A 16,914-nucleotide genomic window follows, 5' to 3' on the forward strand; every position below is an offset into this window, starting at 1 on the left:
TCAGAACACAAACAAAAGAATGTGCTGAATAGGAAGATACACCAGCAAAAGGTTTGCACGTTGTTCCCTGCCCCACCTGGTTAGTACTTTAATGGAGGAAAAAAACCAACTCTGAGAAAATCAAGCAGAGCCTACCATCCTCTTTCGCATGCTGATTTGTAAGAGCATTAAACTGCTTCAAAACAGTGCTGCAAAAGTGCAGATTCTTCCACTGCTTGCACTGCAAGTGACCATATGCTACAAAACCCTTCCAGAAGGAATGAAACTGCAACAATTTCAGTATGAAAACATCTGATTGTTAACACCAATCTAAAAATATTGTTTTGCCTATCATCAATCATTTAATCCAAAAAGGAAAACCACTAAAAAGGAGAAAAATGTGTTTTTGTAATTTATTACTTAAATGGAATTCAGCTTAAACTTTTTAGGTCGAGCTTAGCACAGAGCGCATACGCTGCGCTATGGGGAGGCCTCTTGGATTCACTCCAGACTGTCTCGAAACTTGTCCGTGTGGTTTTTCAACTTCCACACATTCTATTGGCCTTTACATGTGGCTTTCAAAAATGAAAGCATGCAATTGGCCAAAGGCGAGTGCATGTACCACCAATTCTGTAAATGTTCACTCCCATGGCATCCAGCTGTCGGGAGCGAGCAGCATCGTGCAGGGTGCCAGCTGCATTCCTCGTCGTGGATCATTAAACACAGCGCGGTTGCTTTCAGTTTAGTGGCCACGCTTATTTTTTTCACTCCCTGCCTCACTCCCACGGCATCCAGCAGTTGGGAGCGAGCAGCGGCGCCAGCTGCATTCTTCACCGTGGATCATTAAACACAGCGCGATCGCTTTCAGTTTAGCGGCCGCGCTTGTTTTTTTTACTCCCCACCTCTCCTCTCTGACCATGCCTCCCTCCTCTCCTTCCGCCCCGCAGCCTCTCCACATTCTCCAGCAGTTTCACATGTGTATTTTCTCACTTCCACCTCTTTTCTCGTTTTGATTTCCCTTTACATCTTCAATTAATGCCCCCATACTCCTTCCCCTCACCCTCATTACCCCTGCCCACTCATGTTTACTCAGTCTTTACTTCTGATCACAAATTCCTACGTCGGCTCTGCCTTGCCCCCCCTCGGCTTCTCTCTCACCCCCACTGCCGTAGATGATTTCCTCGCCCACTTCACAACCCCTAACTTCCCCTCCTTCGTCGCTTCTACGAAACCACTCAGCACTACCCTTTTACCCCTCACCCTGAAAATGTATTCTAACTCCCTTCCACACATTCCCTCCCGCACTCCCTTTTGCCACCCTCCCGTACATTTGCCCCGACACTCCAATTCTTTGCTTGAGTCCTATCTTGCCTCCACACCAGGTCCACATCTCACTTCCACAACCCTCCCCTCATGCAATTACCCCTTCCTTTTACTACACGCCCCATCCTCAGCACCCAACTTCGCCTCCCTCATTCTCATCTCCTCCTTTACCACCTCCCCACATCCTTCATAGCAACGCCAATTCCTTCACTCACCTTCACCCTCTACTCTCCATTCCCTGTTCCACCAGCCATCAATCACCCCTTCTTGCCCTCGTTCATTCCCAGCTCTCTTCCACTAAGATCCACTCATCCCTTTCTCCCTATCATACGAACTTCCTCCACGCCCACTCATTCCTACACCCATTCTGTGTCCACTGTGTTGTACGTGTAGCACGTGCTCCGCGTTTACCTTGTATTGTGTGCTTAACTCTGTGTACTCTCGTCTACTGGTACTTGATTTACGTGTACTCTGATGTTTCTATATCTTTTTACCCTTTTTAAACATGCTACCACCACCTGAATGACTTCCATAGCGACCTTGCATACTGCACATGTACTAGGTGCTTTGTGGCAGTCGTGTGCGCATGCTTTGTGCTCGACATGTTTTATGTGCAATATACTACTACCTTGTTCTGTGGTCTCGGTGCTGTACATCTACCGACCTCTTACCTGTGTTTTACATGCACCCTTTCTACCCCGCGCTTTGCATACACTAAGCTCTAAGTATGTATTGCCACAACAGGGCCCTACTGTGATCCCTGCTGTGCATATATTTCACAACATATTGCCATGTGCTCCTTGTGGGGTGTATATTCTGTGTTCTACACTTACTCTGTGCTATGCACTCTGCTCAACTTACACCATGTTTCCCGGGTTTTACATGTATTTGTGCTCACTGCAGGGGACTGTGTTCGACCTCACGGTCACAAGTCTAAATCCCAGCAAATTCACTCAGCCTTTCATTCAATCTGAGGTCGAGAAACTGAGTACTATTGAGTTGGGTAACCAATAGATGTCTGTTATTCAGCACCAAGATGCGCATTTGCGGGTGAAAGTGCCCTTTACAAATACACGTTATGTTATGTTACTGTGATGAACTGCACCCACCTAACAATAAAACTATAACAAAAAGGCATTAGAACAGGCAGGGAAAAATTGACAGCATTGCATAAACAAAAAATCTAGAAGACCTGTTTGGTGTTAATTCTGGTTTTTATTAGGGTACTTCAGTTGTATATAATGTGTTCTAGGTTATATATAAGGTGACAAAAATGGTTATAAATACTTTTTTTTATTATAACATAACTTTTAAACATGCTGCAAAACATTCACAATGCTCTACAACACATATTAAAAACGTTAACAAAGCCAATAGCTGTCTAAATACTTATAAAGCCCCAAAGGCGAGACCTATTGGCTATGCCAATTCTTGTTGTAAAGTGCCTCCTGGCCCACATAAACGAGCATTTAATTCTGCAGGCTCGTCTTGCAGGCTCGTCTTGTTTTATAAACGGTTAAAATGAATAAATATATATGTAGATAAATAGGGAGGTAAATGAAAAGTATGCTCCCCCAAGCTGATTCACTGACTATATGACAAACAAGATCAAGTTTAAAAGACAATGCCGAAATGTGTCAGCAAGAGAAGAAAGCAAGTTACTTACCTGTAACTTTGGTTCTCCAGTATTGGATACTTTCATAGATTCCCAGGCTTGTATCATTTCCCGTCGTCGGAATGGGAGTCCCCGGTATACATAAAATAACAATAGAAACCATTACCAAAACAGAAACTAGGCCTAGGCCCATTCTTGTTTTGCAACCAATCCACCTCTTTTTGTAAAAGAGACCAAAAAAAACGAACCAATCAGATTAGCCTTGCCCCTTAGAACTCTCCTGAGAGAAGCTCAGAACCTCAGATTTTCGTAGCCGTTGTGTAACCACACCATTGAAGCTGCTAGAGGCTGAGCTTTCCCAGGGGAGGAGGGTTGGTCGCGTGGGAATCTATGAAAGTTTCCAACACTGGAGAAACAAAGTTACAGGTAAGTAACTTGTTTTCTTACTCCAGTATTGGAACTTTCCTAGATTCCCATGCTTGTATCAGAGTAGCTAGCAGTTATCAGCAAATTGTTGGAACCATGACCATTATAAATAGGACTCCCGGTTTTATGGCATTTATTTTTAACATTTCCGTCTGTATTTATCCATATTTATTTTTATGTCATTTTATCTGTATATATCTGCATTTACTTTTTTCGCACACAAAAAAATAGGTTGCAGCTAGTATTTTTCCACATTTATTTAAATAGACAGTGCAAATGGTTGTTATAGGTTTAGCTGTATGTATATATGCGCCAAATAGGTTTTATGCAACATCCACCCAAAAACATTTCTGTTAGATCAAAACAGGAACTCACATATGAGAAATAGGAGTGGTGTCACAGAGATTACTTGCAGTAATATTAGTGGTCTGATGCTGCGTTACAATATTGAAAACACTGACCTGGCCAAAGACAGCAGCAAGCTCTCAATTCAGAAAAAAATAAGGGCCCTTGCATTAGTCCTGCCAGGCTCTATTTCCCTCAAAGCCCTGAAGCATGAAGCCTAAAATATCCAACAAAACCCATGTGAGCTAGCAGCTTTTGATTCACATTTTTAAAACTAAGTCCTTTGCTAGTGCAAACCCCTTTTCCATAAGTTAAACAGTCCCCGCTTTGAAGACATTGGGCGGGTATCACTTCCCTTATTTTACATTGTACTGCCCCGTAGCATTTGAACAATTTACTTTAATGCTGTAATCCCACACAATGTAGCTGCAGCCACAGTTCTTCCTCACACTGGGGAGAAAAAAAAAACAAGTTAACTTGAAAAGGGGTTTACAGATATGCCCTGGCTGTCTGTCTCTCAGAAATGTTGTTTCCTCATGCTGCACCAAGTCACGGAGGAAAGTTGCAATTTAAGACCTGAAAGTGAATGCAACCTAATTTTCTTAATGTGTTTATATTGCCGATCTATCTGACCTCTTTGGGTCACACATTTCTGCCGGTCTCAATAGCTCCAAGTATTCACGCTACTAACAACGCCCCTCCTCCTCAAATATTAACACCTGCAGTAGTGCGAACAGTGAAATATAGGTCCACCCCCACCCTTTTATTAACCTGTGACCTAAAACTCACTGAGGTGCAAGCTCAGCGCCGGAGCTCCGGAGATGTCAAAGGAACAGCTGAAGGAAATTCCAGCGCCTACCAGCAGGTGCTAATGTGGGCAGCCCTACATGGCAATCAGGAAAAGGCAGGTAACCCTGGCTGGAGCATGGATTGCCAAACAATTCTCGGCATCCGAAAATCCAATTTGGTTGTATTTTTCCGCTTCTATTTATAAATATAGACAAAACTGGGAGCCTTAATTATAAAACCAATAACAAAGCATTAGCAAATTCACCATAATGACAATTGCAATGGTCAATAACATACTTAGAAACTGTAGAAAATATAAACAAATGAGGTTCAAAAATGCACTAGAGCTGAAAAAACAGTAACATGGAAGGAGGGATGAAAAGGAAAGCTCACCACTACTGAAAGAGGTTCCTCAGGACTGCCTGGCCGACTGCTATGTCACGCTGCGTTGCAGAATCCAGGCAGTAATGTCTTGTAAACGTATGAGTACTGCTCCAGGTCGCCACCCTGCAGATCTCACGGATAGGAACTCCGGCAAAGAGGGCTGTCGAAGAAGAAATCGCCCTCCTGCAGTGAGCACGACCAGACCTTCCAGGGGCTTACCCGCTGCTCTGTGACAATACTGGATAACGCTGGTAATCCATTGAGCAATCTCCTGCTTGGAAAGGGGAAAACCCTTACGAGGGTCACTAAAGGATACAAATAGTTGAGAAGACTTCCTGAAGTCCTTAGTATGTTGGAGATAGAATTTTAAGCACCTCTGAATGTCCAGTGGAGTGCCTTTTCTGCCGGAGTAGCCGGTTGAGGGAAAAAAGTTTTGAGTATAGCCGGCTCATTCAAATGATAGTCTGAAGGCACTTTTGGTACGAACCTTGGGTTGGTACGCAGTATCAATGTACCCTTTTTGAACTGGAGAAAGGGTTCCTGAATGGTGAAAGCCTGAATTCACCCACTCTTCTAGCCGAAGTCAAGGCAAGCAGAAGAGCCACCTTATAGGAGAGGAATTTCAACTCCGCCCGGTGAATAGGTTCGAAGGGAGGCTTCATGAGCTGGGCTAGAACCAAATTAGGATGCCAAAGAAGAGGAGGAGGCTTGACTGGAGGGAAAACTCTGAAAAGGCCCTTGAGAAACTGTTTAATTATCCTTGCCGACCAGAAGGAAGGACCTGAAGACGTGCGTCTGAAGCAAGAGATGGTGGCAAGATGCACCTTGATGGAAGAGTGAGCCAGTCCCGATTTTGTTAATGAAAGAATATATGGAAAAACTTCATGCGGTTCAGAAGAAAAAGGATGGACACCCTTTTGTTGACACCAAACGCAGAGACTCTTCCACTTCAACTTGTATGTCTTGTTGGTACTTGGGGCTCGTGCCTGAGAGAGAACCTCTCTACATTCTGCTGAAAGGGTCAAACCAAGAAATTCTCGCTGCTCATGAGCCATGCCGACAGCTGCAGAGACTGAGGATCCGGATGCCGGGTCTGGCCCTGAGACATCGTCAGCAGCGAAGGAATCGGCTGCAATGAAAGTGGAAAGTCCATGGAGAGGAAATGAGGCTCTTCTGAACCAAAAGTGTTGGGGCCACGCAGGAGCTATCAAAATCATCTTGCAAGGTTTCGCTTTGAGCTTCCTGAGAAGCCTGGGGATCAGAGGAATGGGGGGAAAAGCGTAAACAAATGCGCCTGACCAGGCCATCGAAAACGCATTCGCCAATGATCCCGGATGGTGAAGCCTGCTTGCGTAAATCGGCATTTCATGTTCTACGGATTGGCAAAGAGATCTATGGAAGGCCTGCCACATCTGCGAAAAACCTTCTGCAGAGTGGATTGGTCCAATTCCCATTCGTGGCTGACTGGTTTCAGTCTGCTCGGCTTGTCCGGTGCCTTGTTGAGAACGCCTGAAAGGTGCTCTGCCATGAGTGATACCCCCTGCTGGATTTTCCATTCCCAAAATTGCCTGGGCATCTTATGACAAAAGTCGAGATCTGGTGCCACCTTCCTTGTTTATATAATGCATGGCCGTCGTATTGTCTGTACGTATTAGAACTGCAGACTGCTGTATTTGCAGAAGAAAAGCCTGCAAGGCCAGGCGAATCGCTCCGAGCTCTAGCAGATTGATATGTATAAGACTATGTTGGGGTAGCCAACGGCTGCTTACATGAAGGTCTTGCAACACGGCTCCCCAGCCCTCCAACGAGGCGTTGGTAGTTATTATATGAGGAGCAGGGGCGATCCTGAAAGAAAGACCCTGAGAAATGTTTTCCTCGTTGGTCCACCATGATGCGGCGTCCCTCATGGCCAGGGTAACTAAGACCTTGTTGTCGAAGGATCCGTCGACTTGGCGCAATTGCAAGTCCAACTCCTCCTGGAGTGGACGCATCCGCAACCTGCAGTGAGGGATTAAAGGAATGCAGGAGGAAATGGACCCTAGGAGGGACTTGAAGATGTGAACTGAAAGTGGCTTTCTTTTAACAGCAGACGAGCCATGGCCATCAGCTTTTCTTGCCTCTCCAGGGGCGGAAAAGTCTTGTTGATGGACGTGTCCAGAATGGCTCCCAGAAATCTGGCTGTTCTGGATGGACAGAGAGTTGACTTTTCGGTGTTGAGATTTAGACCGAGATTGCCTAACAGGCGTGTGCACACCAGGACTGATTCTTCTGCTGCATGCTTGGTAGGAGCCTTCAGCAACCAGTCGACCAGGTAAGGGAAGACCTGATGCGGTTTTCGTAGAAAAGCTACTACCTGAGCTAACAGCTTTGTAAACATCCGGGGAGCAGATCAGAGTCCAAAAAGTAGGACCTTGAACTGAAAGTGGCTCTTGGCAACTGTGAAACAAAGGAACCTCCTGTGGGCTGGATGGATGGGTACGTGGAAATACGCGTCCTCTAGATCCAATATGGCCATATAATCCCCCGAGTTGAGAAGACGAAGGATGTCCTGCAGAGAAACCATTCGAAATGATTGTTTGATGAGATAGGTGTTGAGCTCCCTCAGATCCAGAATAGGGTGCCACTTTTCTAAAGTCTTCCGGACCAGGAAAAACCAAGAGTAGAAACCCTCTCCCCTCTGATAGAGCGGGACCAGTTCTATCGCTCCTTTGAGGAGCATTTGATGGACTTCCAACTGTAGAAGACAAAGATGTTTTGACGCAGTGGCGGGAAGGGGCTTTGTAGGTGGTGCTTGGACAAATTCCAGAGTATGGCCATATTGAATGATCTTCAGCACCCAGGGGTCCGATGTGATTTGCTGCCAGTTGAGTAGGTAATTTGATATTCTGCCTCCCACTGAGGTTACAGGAGGAGAAAGAATAGTAGAAAGAGCCAGCAAGCTGTTATTGACGCTTAGAGTCGTCCCTCCCCTGGCGTCCTTGTCTAGAGAAAGAGGATTGATTTTGCCGCTGATTGTAATTCGGGCGGTAAGACTGCGGGGTTGATCCATATGAGGTATACCGTTGTTGGTATCCTCCTCTGTACGTGGTATTACCTAAAACATGGCTCCACGGAAGGGGAACTTGCGGTACTGCAGTCCCTAAGGATTTTGCTCTTTGTGTCTTATTTTAATGGCCTGAAGCGCATCATCAATATGCTTCCCAAAGAGCGCTTCACCATCAAAGGGAAGATACAAGATCTTGTTCTGTATCTCCGGACTAAGCCATGTGGCCCTCAGCCAGCCTTGACGACGGACAGCAGCGCCCGCAAGAGAGCCGAACGCAGTCGTTGCAATGTCCATTGCACAGTCAATAACTTCAGCAGATGTTACCTCTCCCTCTTGGAGAATCTACCTCGCTTCTTTCTTCATATCCACTGGCAAGTGGTCCAGATAGGGGGGGGGGAAGGTCGCACCACATCTGGCAAACGTAGGGTCCAAGTATCGCTAAGGCGTTAGCAGCCCTTCCAACAGGCTGGACATAGAGGAAAACCTCTTGCCCGCATTATCGAGGCACCTGCCCTCTTTATCTGGAGGTGTTGTGAGGGGAGCAGAAGGATTTCTGGATTTCCTTTGGGCAGCCTGAGAGATCACAGAGTCTTGTTTAAGCTGGCCAACCAAGCAGGCTGGGCTATCGTCCGGAGCCTTATACTTTTTCTCAAGGCGAGGAAGCACAGGAATTACCGCGCCGGATTCCGCATCACCTTCAGCCCTTCATCCTAGACGTGACCAACTAGAGGAATAGATCTTACAGATCTTTTGTACGGCTCCTTGAAGTCACAGAGGAAGCATTGAGACTAAACCGTGGGCATGGGCAGTTCAAATCTCTTAGTCGCCCGCTCCATCAAATTATGGAAACACCCTATGTCTGCAGGGGGGGGGGAAATCAACCGGTGCAGGTGCAGGAGAAGCAGGATCCGGAATGACAGTCATCCCACTCTGTGTCTGGATCTGGGACCGTGACCTGTCCATGTTCCTCATCCAAGGTGTCATCCTGAACGAGAGGCACGAGAGGTGGTGCATACTGGGCCACAGGCATTGGCTGAGGTGGTGGTAATTGAGGAGTAGTAGGCGGAGCCGGCAGAACAGCAGTAACAGGCACCACCACAGGAACTGGAGGTTGTGTTACAAACCTCCTTCTATAGTCCTAGAGCATGGTCTGCAAGTCCGCTAGTAGGGAGGAAGGCATAGAGACCATCTCCTGCTGGTAGTCCTCCTGATAATCTGAGGAAGGGTCATATTTTTGTTCCTCCAAGTATTCACCCTCAGAATCTGTGTCCTGACATTTGACATGTAATTGAGAAGGGCTATTCGCATAGGCAAATTGTCTATCATCCTCATCAGATCCCTCTTCTTCAAGGAGGAGTGCAGGAGGTAGAGGAGTCACCCTCCTGGGAGACGTCATCTCAGGTGTAATCTGGCGTTTTCTGACAGAAATAGTAATTTTTTCCACCGTCGACGACGTTGTGAGTCGTTGACGAAGAAATGGACGTTGTCGATGCAGCAGTCGTCGAGACCGTCGGCACCCCAGCCATAGTCGTCGTCGACGTGGTAGCCGTAGTCACCCTCGTCGTCTACATCCTCGTCGACAACACCATCGACGACCACACCATCGACGACCACACCATCGACGACCACACCATCGACGACCACACCATCGACGACCACACCAGCGACGACCACACCATCGACGACCACACCATCGACGACCACACCAGCGACGACCACACCAGCGACGACCACACCAGCGACGACCACACCAGCGACGACCACACCAGCGACGACCACACCAGCGACGACCACACCCTTCAGACCCATGAGAGGTATTTTTTAAGGCCTTACCAGGATGTTCTTCAGACAGCGAAGGAGGTGCTCTACCCCTTTTTACCAACCTTCCGGAAGAGGTAGCAGAGGATGCTTCATCACTGTCACTGGAGACGGGTTCCTTTCTTGACTTAAGTTTCTGGATCCAGGTCAAAAGACATCCTTCATGGTCTCGCAGCGTTTTTGTTGAAAAAGTGCAGCATATTTTACGATCTTCTGCCTTGTGGTCTGGGTACAGACAGTAAATACAATCCTTGTGCTTGTCCTCCACATACAACCCCTTCTTAGCACAAGTTGCACAGGCTTTAAAGAGGGCTTTCTTCTCCTTATCAATCATCTGGACACAAAGTTCAAGCAGGCCTTGAAGAAAAAACAGGTGAAAAAAACGGTAGAGTTAAGGATAACCGGAAAAAACTTGGCAGAGCTCAGTGGAGACTCCATTGCACAACTTGCGGTAGAAAATCGGAGGTTCGGAGCTTCTCTCAGGAGGGTTCGAAGGGGTGAGGCTAATCTGATTGGTTGTTAATTTTTTTTGGTCTCTTTTACATAAAGAGGTGGATAGGTTGCAAAACAAGAATAAGCCTAGGCCTAGTTTCTGTTTTGGTTTCTTTTGCTATTTTATGTATACCGGGGACTCCCATTCCGACGACGGGGAATGATACAAGCATGGGAATCTATGAAAGTTGAAATACTGGAGTAATTAAAGTATGGACCGTGTGAACACAGACTGATGTCCATCTCTATTTAACATGGCAAAATAACTTCTTTATAAAGATTTATTATATGGATAGCATACTGAGATATACAGAAAAGGAGGAATGTTCTTAATACTTCTTAACCATTACACTACAAAAAGAACAACCAAAATACACTCTAGTCTTACTGTTCCCACAAAACACCACCCCACTCTTCTCATACAAACTTTTTTTTTTTGCCAATAACTCTTATGACTTGTGTGAGCTCGTTCTATTTGCTCAACATCTGAATGTATGCTTCTATAGATGCACATTTCCGTGAATACAAGTGTAAGCACAGACATTTTTCAGAGCTTTGGTGTTTAAAAAAAAAAGAAATATTCTCATGCAGGTTGATGTTTCAGGCATTTTATAATGTTTGTAAACTTGTGCATCTTTCATGCTAATTTAAACAGATTTTATCCAAAAGAAATGTTCAGCAGCACACTAGTATGTAAAACAATTTAACAAGAAACCTAAAATGCTCATTTCCAACCTGTAAAAAGAATAGAATTGAGAAAAAAACGTGCTGGTCCTAAATTTTGTGTGCATCTAACTATGCAGTATGTTTTCCTGCAAAGGAATATTTGATTAGAACTGCTAAGCAGCTGTGCCGTTGAGTTTTGAAGACTTACCGGTTCTTGCAAGTGGTCGGATGGCAGGGACTTGGACAGGTAATGCAGGACCAGTAACAGGAGACCCTGGAGACCAACCCCGGTGTCGCTTCTTTGGTGGGCCAGAACTAGCCATAGACACTACAGGAGGCAAAAGGATTTGGAGCAGGTTTGAGAAAAGGCATAAAGCAATGCAATGTGTCTGTGCATTCACTTAACATGCATGAAACCCAGAATCAATTAAAAGGGTAGGTTTCTATGGAATGATTTATAGCACATTACAGTACGAATTAATCTATACTTGCAGTTAAGAGACCTTTTTGTTAAAAACACATTTCTTTGTTAACTCAACATCAGAAATCACATCAGAAATCATAACTGTTCAGCTATTTATATTAGTAATTTATGGATTTTAACTTCTCATTGGGAAGAATTACGTAGGGGATCAGATGGATTAGGCAAGTCAATGAGAAGTGCCTTGATAGATTTTTCATGATAAGTGCTTCTTCCGCTTTACTGAGAGCCTATAGATTCTAGAAGATTGTTCCTGATGGTAATGCTCAGAGACATCTCCGGTGCCAAATTTAGGCTGAAGATTGATCACAAGAGAAATCAAACATGTTGTAGTCCCCTTCCACTATCTTCACCCAGTGGGCAAATTTGTAATTATCAGCAACAGACCAGAATAAAATGTCTATTTCGTCGTTAGAGCCATATACTGCGAAAAGTGTCGATTTGGTAACCCACTTACACAGCCACCCTCCCCCAGTCTAGTACTGTGCATTCTGTACTACTACATGTCGTTTCCAGTGTAAACACTGGGTCATGGTACATCAATAAGGATGTACATTTAGTTTTACTAGGGTACTGGAATGGTATTACAATGGAAACTAGTAATACATTAATTTCCGCTACAACATGCAGGCCTCTGCCCCTTCTGATGGTCAGCAAATGGATACATCAATCAGCAATGTAGGACACTTAGCGAGGATAAATATGTGACATTAAAAATATATATATTAAATAGCCCAGTCCTGCAGTATTCCTTATGGAAAAGGGCATGAACCATGAAAGTGAAGCACTCTTAATAAAAACGTGAATTGAGCTTGTTCTGCTCAAGTACATTCTTAAAGACTCTCACAGTTAACTCTGATCATAAACTTAAAATACTGATCTGTGTTACTCGTAGTTTAAGGTTTAGGTTACATTTACATATACAATTCTGAGCAAATAGGTACCAACTATTTTATCATCCATGTAGCTAACAGTAACATTTTCTGATTAGCTTAATTTAGCTTAATAAACATATGCATAAGTGAGACCTCCGGACTGACCATAAGATCACGAAGAGGTGCCAAGCACCCCAAAGTTAAAAACAAAAGTACTACGGTCATAAAATCCTGGGTAACAACTTGGCCTGCTGGCAAGAGGGAAGGGTATCAAATAGATATACAATAGAAGGAACAGCAGAGAGCCTTGGGTGATGGTAGGGCACAGTGGCTAAAGTGAGTAGTCTTACATCACTGGAGTTAGGAAAGAGAGAAGCAAAAAGTAGCAAAGGCAAATCTTTTCAAGCCAATTTATTGTATTTTATGAGTGCAGCAGTAATGGATGTGGTTAGGTCAAGAAGCAGCAACAGTGCACAATTAATAATATTGTGATGACAAGGACATATGCAGAGCTCAATTTAGTCAAATGCACAAGTCTGTTTTTAATTTTGAGGGCACACACACACAAGTGAAATTGCTCTGTAACGCCTGATTAACTTTAAAAGGTCAGAGATGTCATGTTAGAATGGGTGTCCGGATGACCCCACCTTGAAGAGAGTATCGTAACATGCATAGAAAATTAGAATTGTAATGTCTTTCGTTTTCTAGGGTAGATTAATGACTTTTATAGGGAATTTTGCCTAAAGCAATGCAAGGCTCTGGAACATTTGCAAACACTTGTTTGTATATGTTGAGGCTCACCCCAAATGCTTTTACACAATTAATATTAATTTCAAGCTCTCCATAGAAGGTTTCTAATGCACAAGTTACTGCTTCTGTAACAAAATATCTGTAAGAGAAATTAGCTTTGCAGCGTGAATCTTTCTGGATTCACTATGCTGTGCATTATTCCGCCGGCTAGTGGTTGGGTCCGGAATCGTAGTCTTTTCTTTTTTTTTTTCCGTAGCCCAGGTGGGCGTCGACGTCCCACCTTTTGGTGTCCTTCCTGTGACGTCGGCATGCTTCCTGCGGAAGCTCCCACCCTTGGGCGCCATCTTCAGATTCTTTTTTCCGCCGTTGGGTCTGGATCGTTCCCGAGAGGGCTCCAGAGATTAGGAGAGAAGAGAAGCAAAACTCGAGATTTTTTGAGAAAATCGATTGAGAAGACGAAGGAAGACTACACCATCGAAAGGACGACGAAGAAAGAAAGAATTTCGACTAAATATTAGTTAGTGATAGATTCCTTACCTTAGCATATCCCCAGGCGCCAGACTGGATCCGGAAAGTTTTGCTTAGCAGTACCCCTGCGCGTTGGTAGGTGGCGTCGTGCAGCTCGGCGTCCGTCGCAGGTGTCGCAAGCGCCAAGATGACGTCACGGAGACACAACTTTCCGTGCCGAAACGCAGAGCCATGCAAGAGACTGACCATTGGTGCATAAAACTAGGGTCCTAAAATTTGATAACCATAACCCTAGTAATCAGCTTGCAGAACGGGGAGGATGGGTGGGGCGGTAAGGAATCTATCACTAACTAATGTCTCTTGTTACCCAAGTAGTAACTTGTGCATCTGAAAGAGACATGTTAGTGATAGATTCCTTACCTTAGAATAGATACCCCAGTAATACCAACCCCGGTGGTGGGTTTGCGAACGAGATTACACCAAAAAGTCAAGGAGCACAAATCGGCCAAAGAAGCCGTCTCTCCGGACCAGACTGTTAAGGCAGTAGTGCTTCGTAAACGTGTGCAGAAAGGCCCACGTAGCTGCCTGACAAATGTCCTGCAGGGGAACACCGCGTCCCAAGGTAGTAGTGGCTGCTTTTGCCCTGGTGGAATGGGCACGCAGCCCCAGAGGAGGCTCCTTCTTAGCTACAGAGTAACAGACTTTAAGGCACAGAACGACCCACCGGGAGATGGTTCGCTTGTGCACGGACCGACCTCTCTTGACGCCCATGTAGCCAACAAAGAGTTGATCATCCACCCGGAACTGTGGTGTACGCTGCAGATAAAAAGCAAGCGCACGTTTTGGGTCCAGCCGGTGGAGACTCTCCTCTTCTCTTGAAGGATGCGGAGGCGGAAAGAAGGTGGGCAAAGTGATGGTCTGCTCGATGTGGAAGGGCGTAACAACCTTTGGCAAGAAAGAAGGACGGGTCCTTAAAACCACCTTGTCTGGATGAACAGAAAGGAAAGGAGGTTTAGAAGAAAGAGCCTGGAGCTCACTCACTTCTGGCAAAAGTGATAGCAGCCAGGAAAGCACTTTTTATGGTAAGAAGACGTAAAGGACAATTATGAAGAGACTCAAAGGGAGTGCACATCAGGAAGGTCAAGACAAGATTTAAGTCCCACTGGGGCATTATGAAGGGTACGGGTGAAAACGTATGTGTAATGCCTTTGAGGAAACAGTTAACTGGGGACTTAAAAAGAGAAGGCTGATCTGGAAGCCGTAGAAAGGCGGAGATGGCAGAAAGATAACCTTTGACAGTGCCCAGAGCAGATCCCTGCTGGGCCAAGGAGAGAAGGAACAGAAGAACCTGAGAAAGAGGGGCAGAAAGGGGATCCACAGCCTTTGCTGTACACCATGCCACAAATGTGTTCCACCGGCAGGCGTATACCGTTTTAGTGGAGGGATGCCTGGCTGCCAAAATGACATTACAGACTTGGAGAGGAAGGTCAAAAGCAGTCAATTGTCGCTGTTCAATCTGCACGCATGGAGGTGGAGGCTGGACAGGTTCGGGTGGAGGACAGTCCCCTGCTGCTGCGACAGAAGATCCTCCCGAAGAGGCAGACGAATCGGGGGAAGGATGCTCATACTGATTAGCTCGGGATACCATACTCGTCGAGCCCAGTCCAGAGCCACAAGGATAACTTGAGCCAGGTCACGCCTGATCTTCTTCAGCACTCTGGGAAGAAGTGGTATAGGCGGAGAAGTGTACAGTAGACCGCAGCTCCATTCAAGACGAGCGAGTGCCGCCTTGGAAATTCCAACGCGTAGAACTGATGACATTGCGCGTTCTCTTCAGGGGCGAATAGATCTAAAAAAGGCTCTCCCCGCTGTTGAAAGAGGCCACGAGTTCAGACAACATTTGTGATCCATCAAGCACCGGCGGTTGAGTTTGTCCGTCCTGGCGTTCAGAGAACCCGCCAGGTGTTGAACCACCAAGGGAATGCCTTGATGTTCCAGTCATGTCCAGAGGCGCAGAGCCTGCTGACATAGATTCCAGGACCCCACCCCGCCCTTTTTGTTGCAATACCACATGGCGGTGGTGTTGTCCGTGAACACCTGCAATACACTTCCCCGGACAGAGGGAAAGAATGCCTTCAGTGCAAGTCGGATCACCCGAAGGTTGATATGGAGCCGGGACTCCGCCGGAGACCAGAGGCCTCTGATCTCTGCCTCTCCCAAATGGCCGCCCCATCCCAGGAGGGACGCATCCGTCACCACTGTGGGCTCCGGTTGGGGAAGGGAGAGGGATCTGCCATTGATCCAATCGCGATTCGTGAGCCACCACTGCAAATGTCGTGCAGTGCCCTCTGAGATCTGGACATGATCGGACAGGTTGCCCTGATGCTGTGCCCACTGGAACTTCAGGTCTCACTGAAGAGCCTGCACATGCCATCTGGCATGGATCACCATCAGGATGCAAGAGGCCATCATGCCCAGAAGCCGGAGGGTCATCCTGACCAAAACCCGGGATAGAGGCTGAAAAATCGGAACCGTAGCATGAATATCCTGGACTCGCTGCTCGGGAGGATAAACCCGAAACAGCGTCGAATCCAGAACCGCTCTGATGAAGGGGAGCTTCAGAGAGGGACTTGGGTGCGACTTCGGCACGTTGACGGAGAACCCCAGCAAATGCAGGAGGCCGGTCGCAGTCTGTGGAGGTGGGAGACGACTGACTGGGACGAGACCGCCTTCAACAGCCGTGGTAGGGGAAGACTGACACCCCCGACCGGCGCAGATAAGCCACGACCACCGCCATCACCTTCGTGAACAACCAAAGGGCACTGGTAAGGCCGAAGGGGAGCACGGCAAACTGAAAATGCTCCTGGCCTACCGTGAACCGTAGGTCGCGCCGGCAGGACGGGGAAGTGAAAATAAGCGTCCTGCAAGTCCAACGCCACCATCCAGTCTCCGGGGTCCAGGGCAGCCAGGACCTGAGCCAGAGTCAGCATCTTGAACTTCTCCTTCCGGGGGAAGCGTTTGACATCCCGGAGGTCCAAGATGGGGCGCAGGCCCCCTTGTCCTTTTTAGGGACCAGAAAGTAGTGGGAATAAAAGCCACACCCTACTTCCTGACCGGGAACGCATTTGATGGCCCCCCCTTGGCCAGGAGGGCCGAGACTTCCTGATGGAGAAGAGTCAAATGAGCCCCCGACATGTGGTGGTACCGGGGTGGCATGGGGAGGACAGAAAGGGGAGTGTCGCAACCAAGTGCCCAAGAAAACTTCGGTGAGGGCCTCATTGAAAGGGAGCAGCGGCTCCCACGACGTCTGGAGCACCTCTGTAAGGAGGTTGCTTTTAAAGGCCACCGTAGGGAGGTTGAGATGGAGAGCCTCTGCAGCCCGACGCAGCACCACGGTATAGGAAGCGCCCTCCTCCATAGTAGGTGGAGGAGAGGCAAACCCCGGGTCAGTAGACAC

General features: G+C 46.7%; 1 protein-coding gene across 7 annotated transcripts in view; it reads right to left on the bottom strand.

Moving 5' to 3' along the window:
- GREB1L (GREB1 like retinoic acid receptor coactivator) overlaps positions 1–16,914 on the bottom strand; it is a 575,070-nt gene that overhangs the window by 154,503 nt on the left and 403,653 nt on the right. For all 7 annotated transcript variants that reach the window (XM_078687443.1, XM_078687441.1, XM_078687437.1 and 4 more), the window contains exon 10: positions 11,092–11,211. In XM_078687443.1, the coding sequence (XP_078543569.1) occupies positions 11,092–11,211 (120 nt within the window). The remainder of the gene's footprint in view (positions 1–11,091; positions 11,212–16,914) is intronic.

Source organism: Lissotriton helveticus, chromosome 4_1, assembly GCF_964261635.1.
Source record: "Lissotriton helveticus chromosome 4_1, aLisHel1.1, whole genome shotgun sequence".
Taxonomy (NCBI): domain Eukaryota; kingdom Metazoa; phylum Chordata; class Amphibia; order Caudata; family Salamandridae; genus Lissotriton; species Lissotriton helveticus.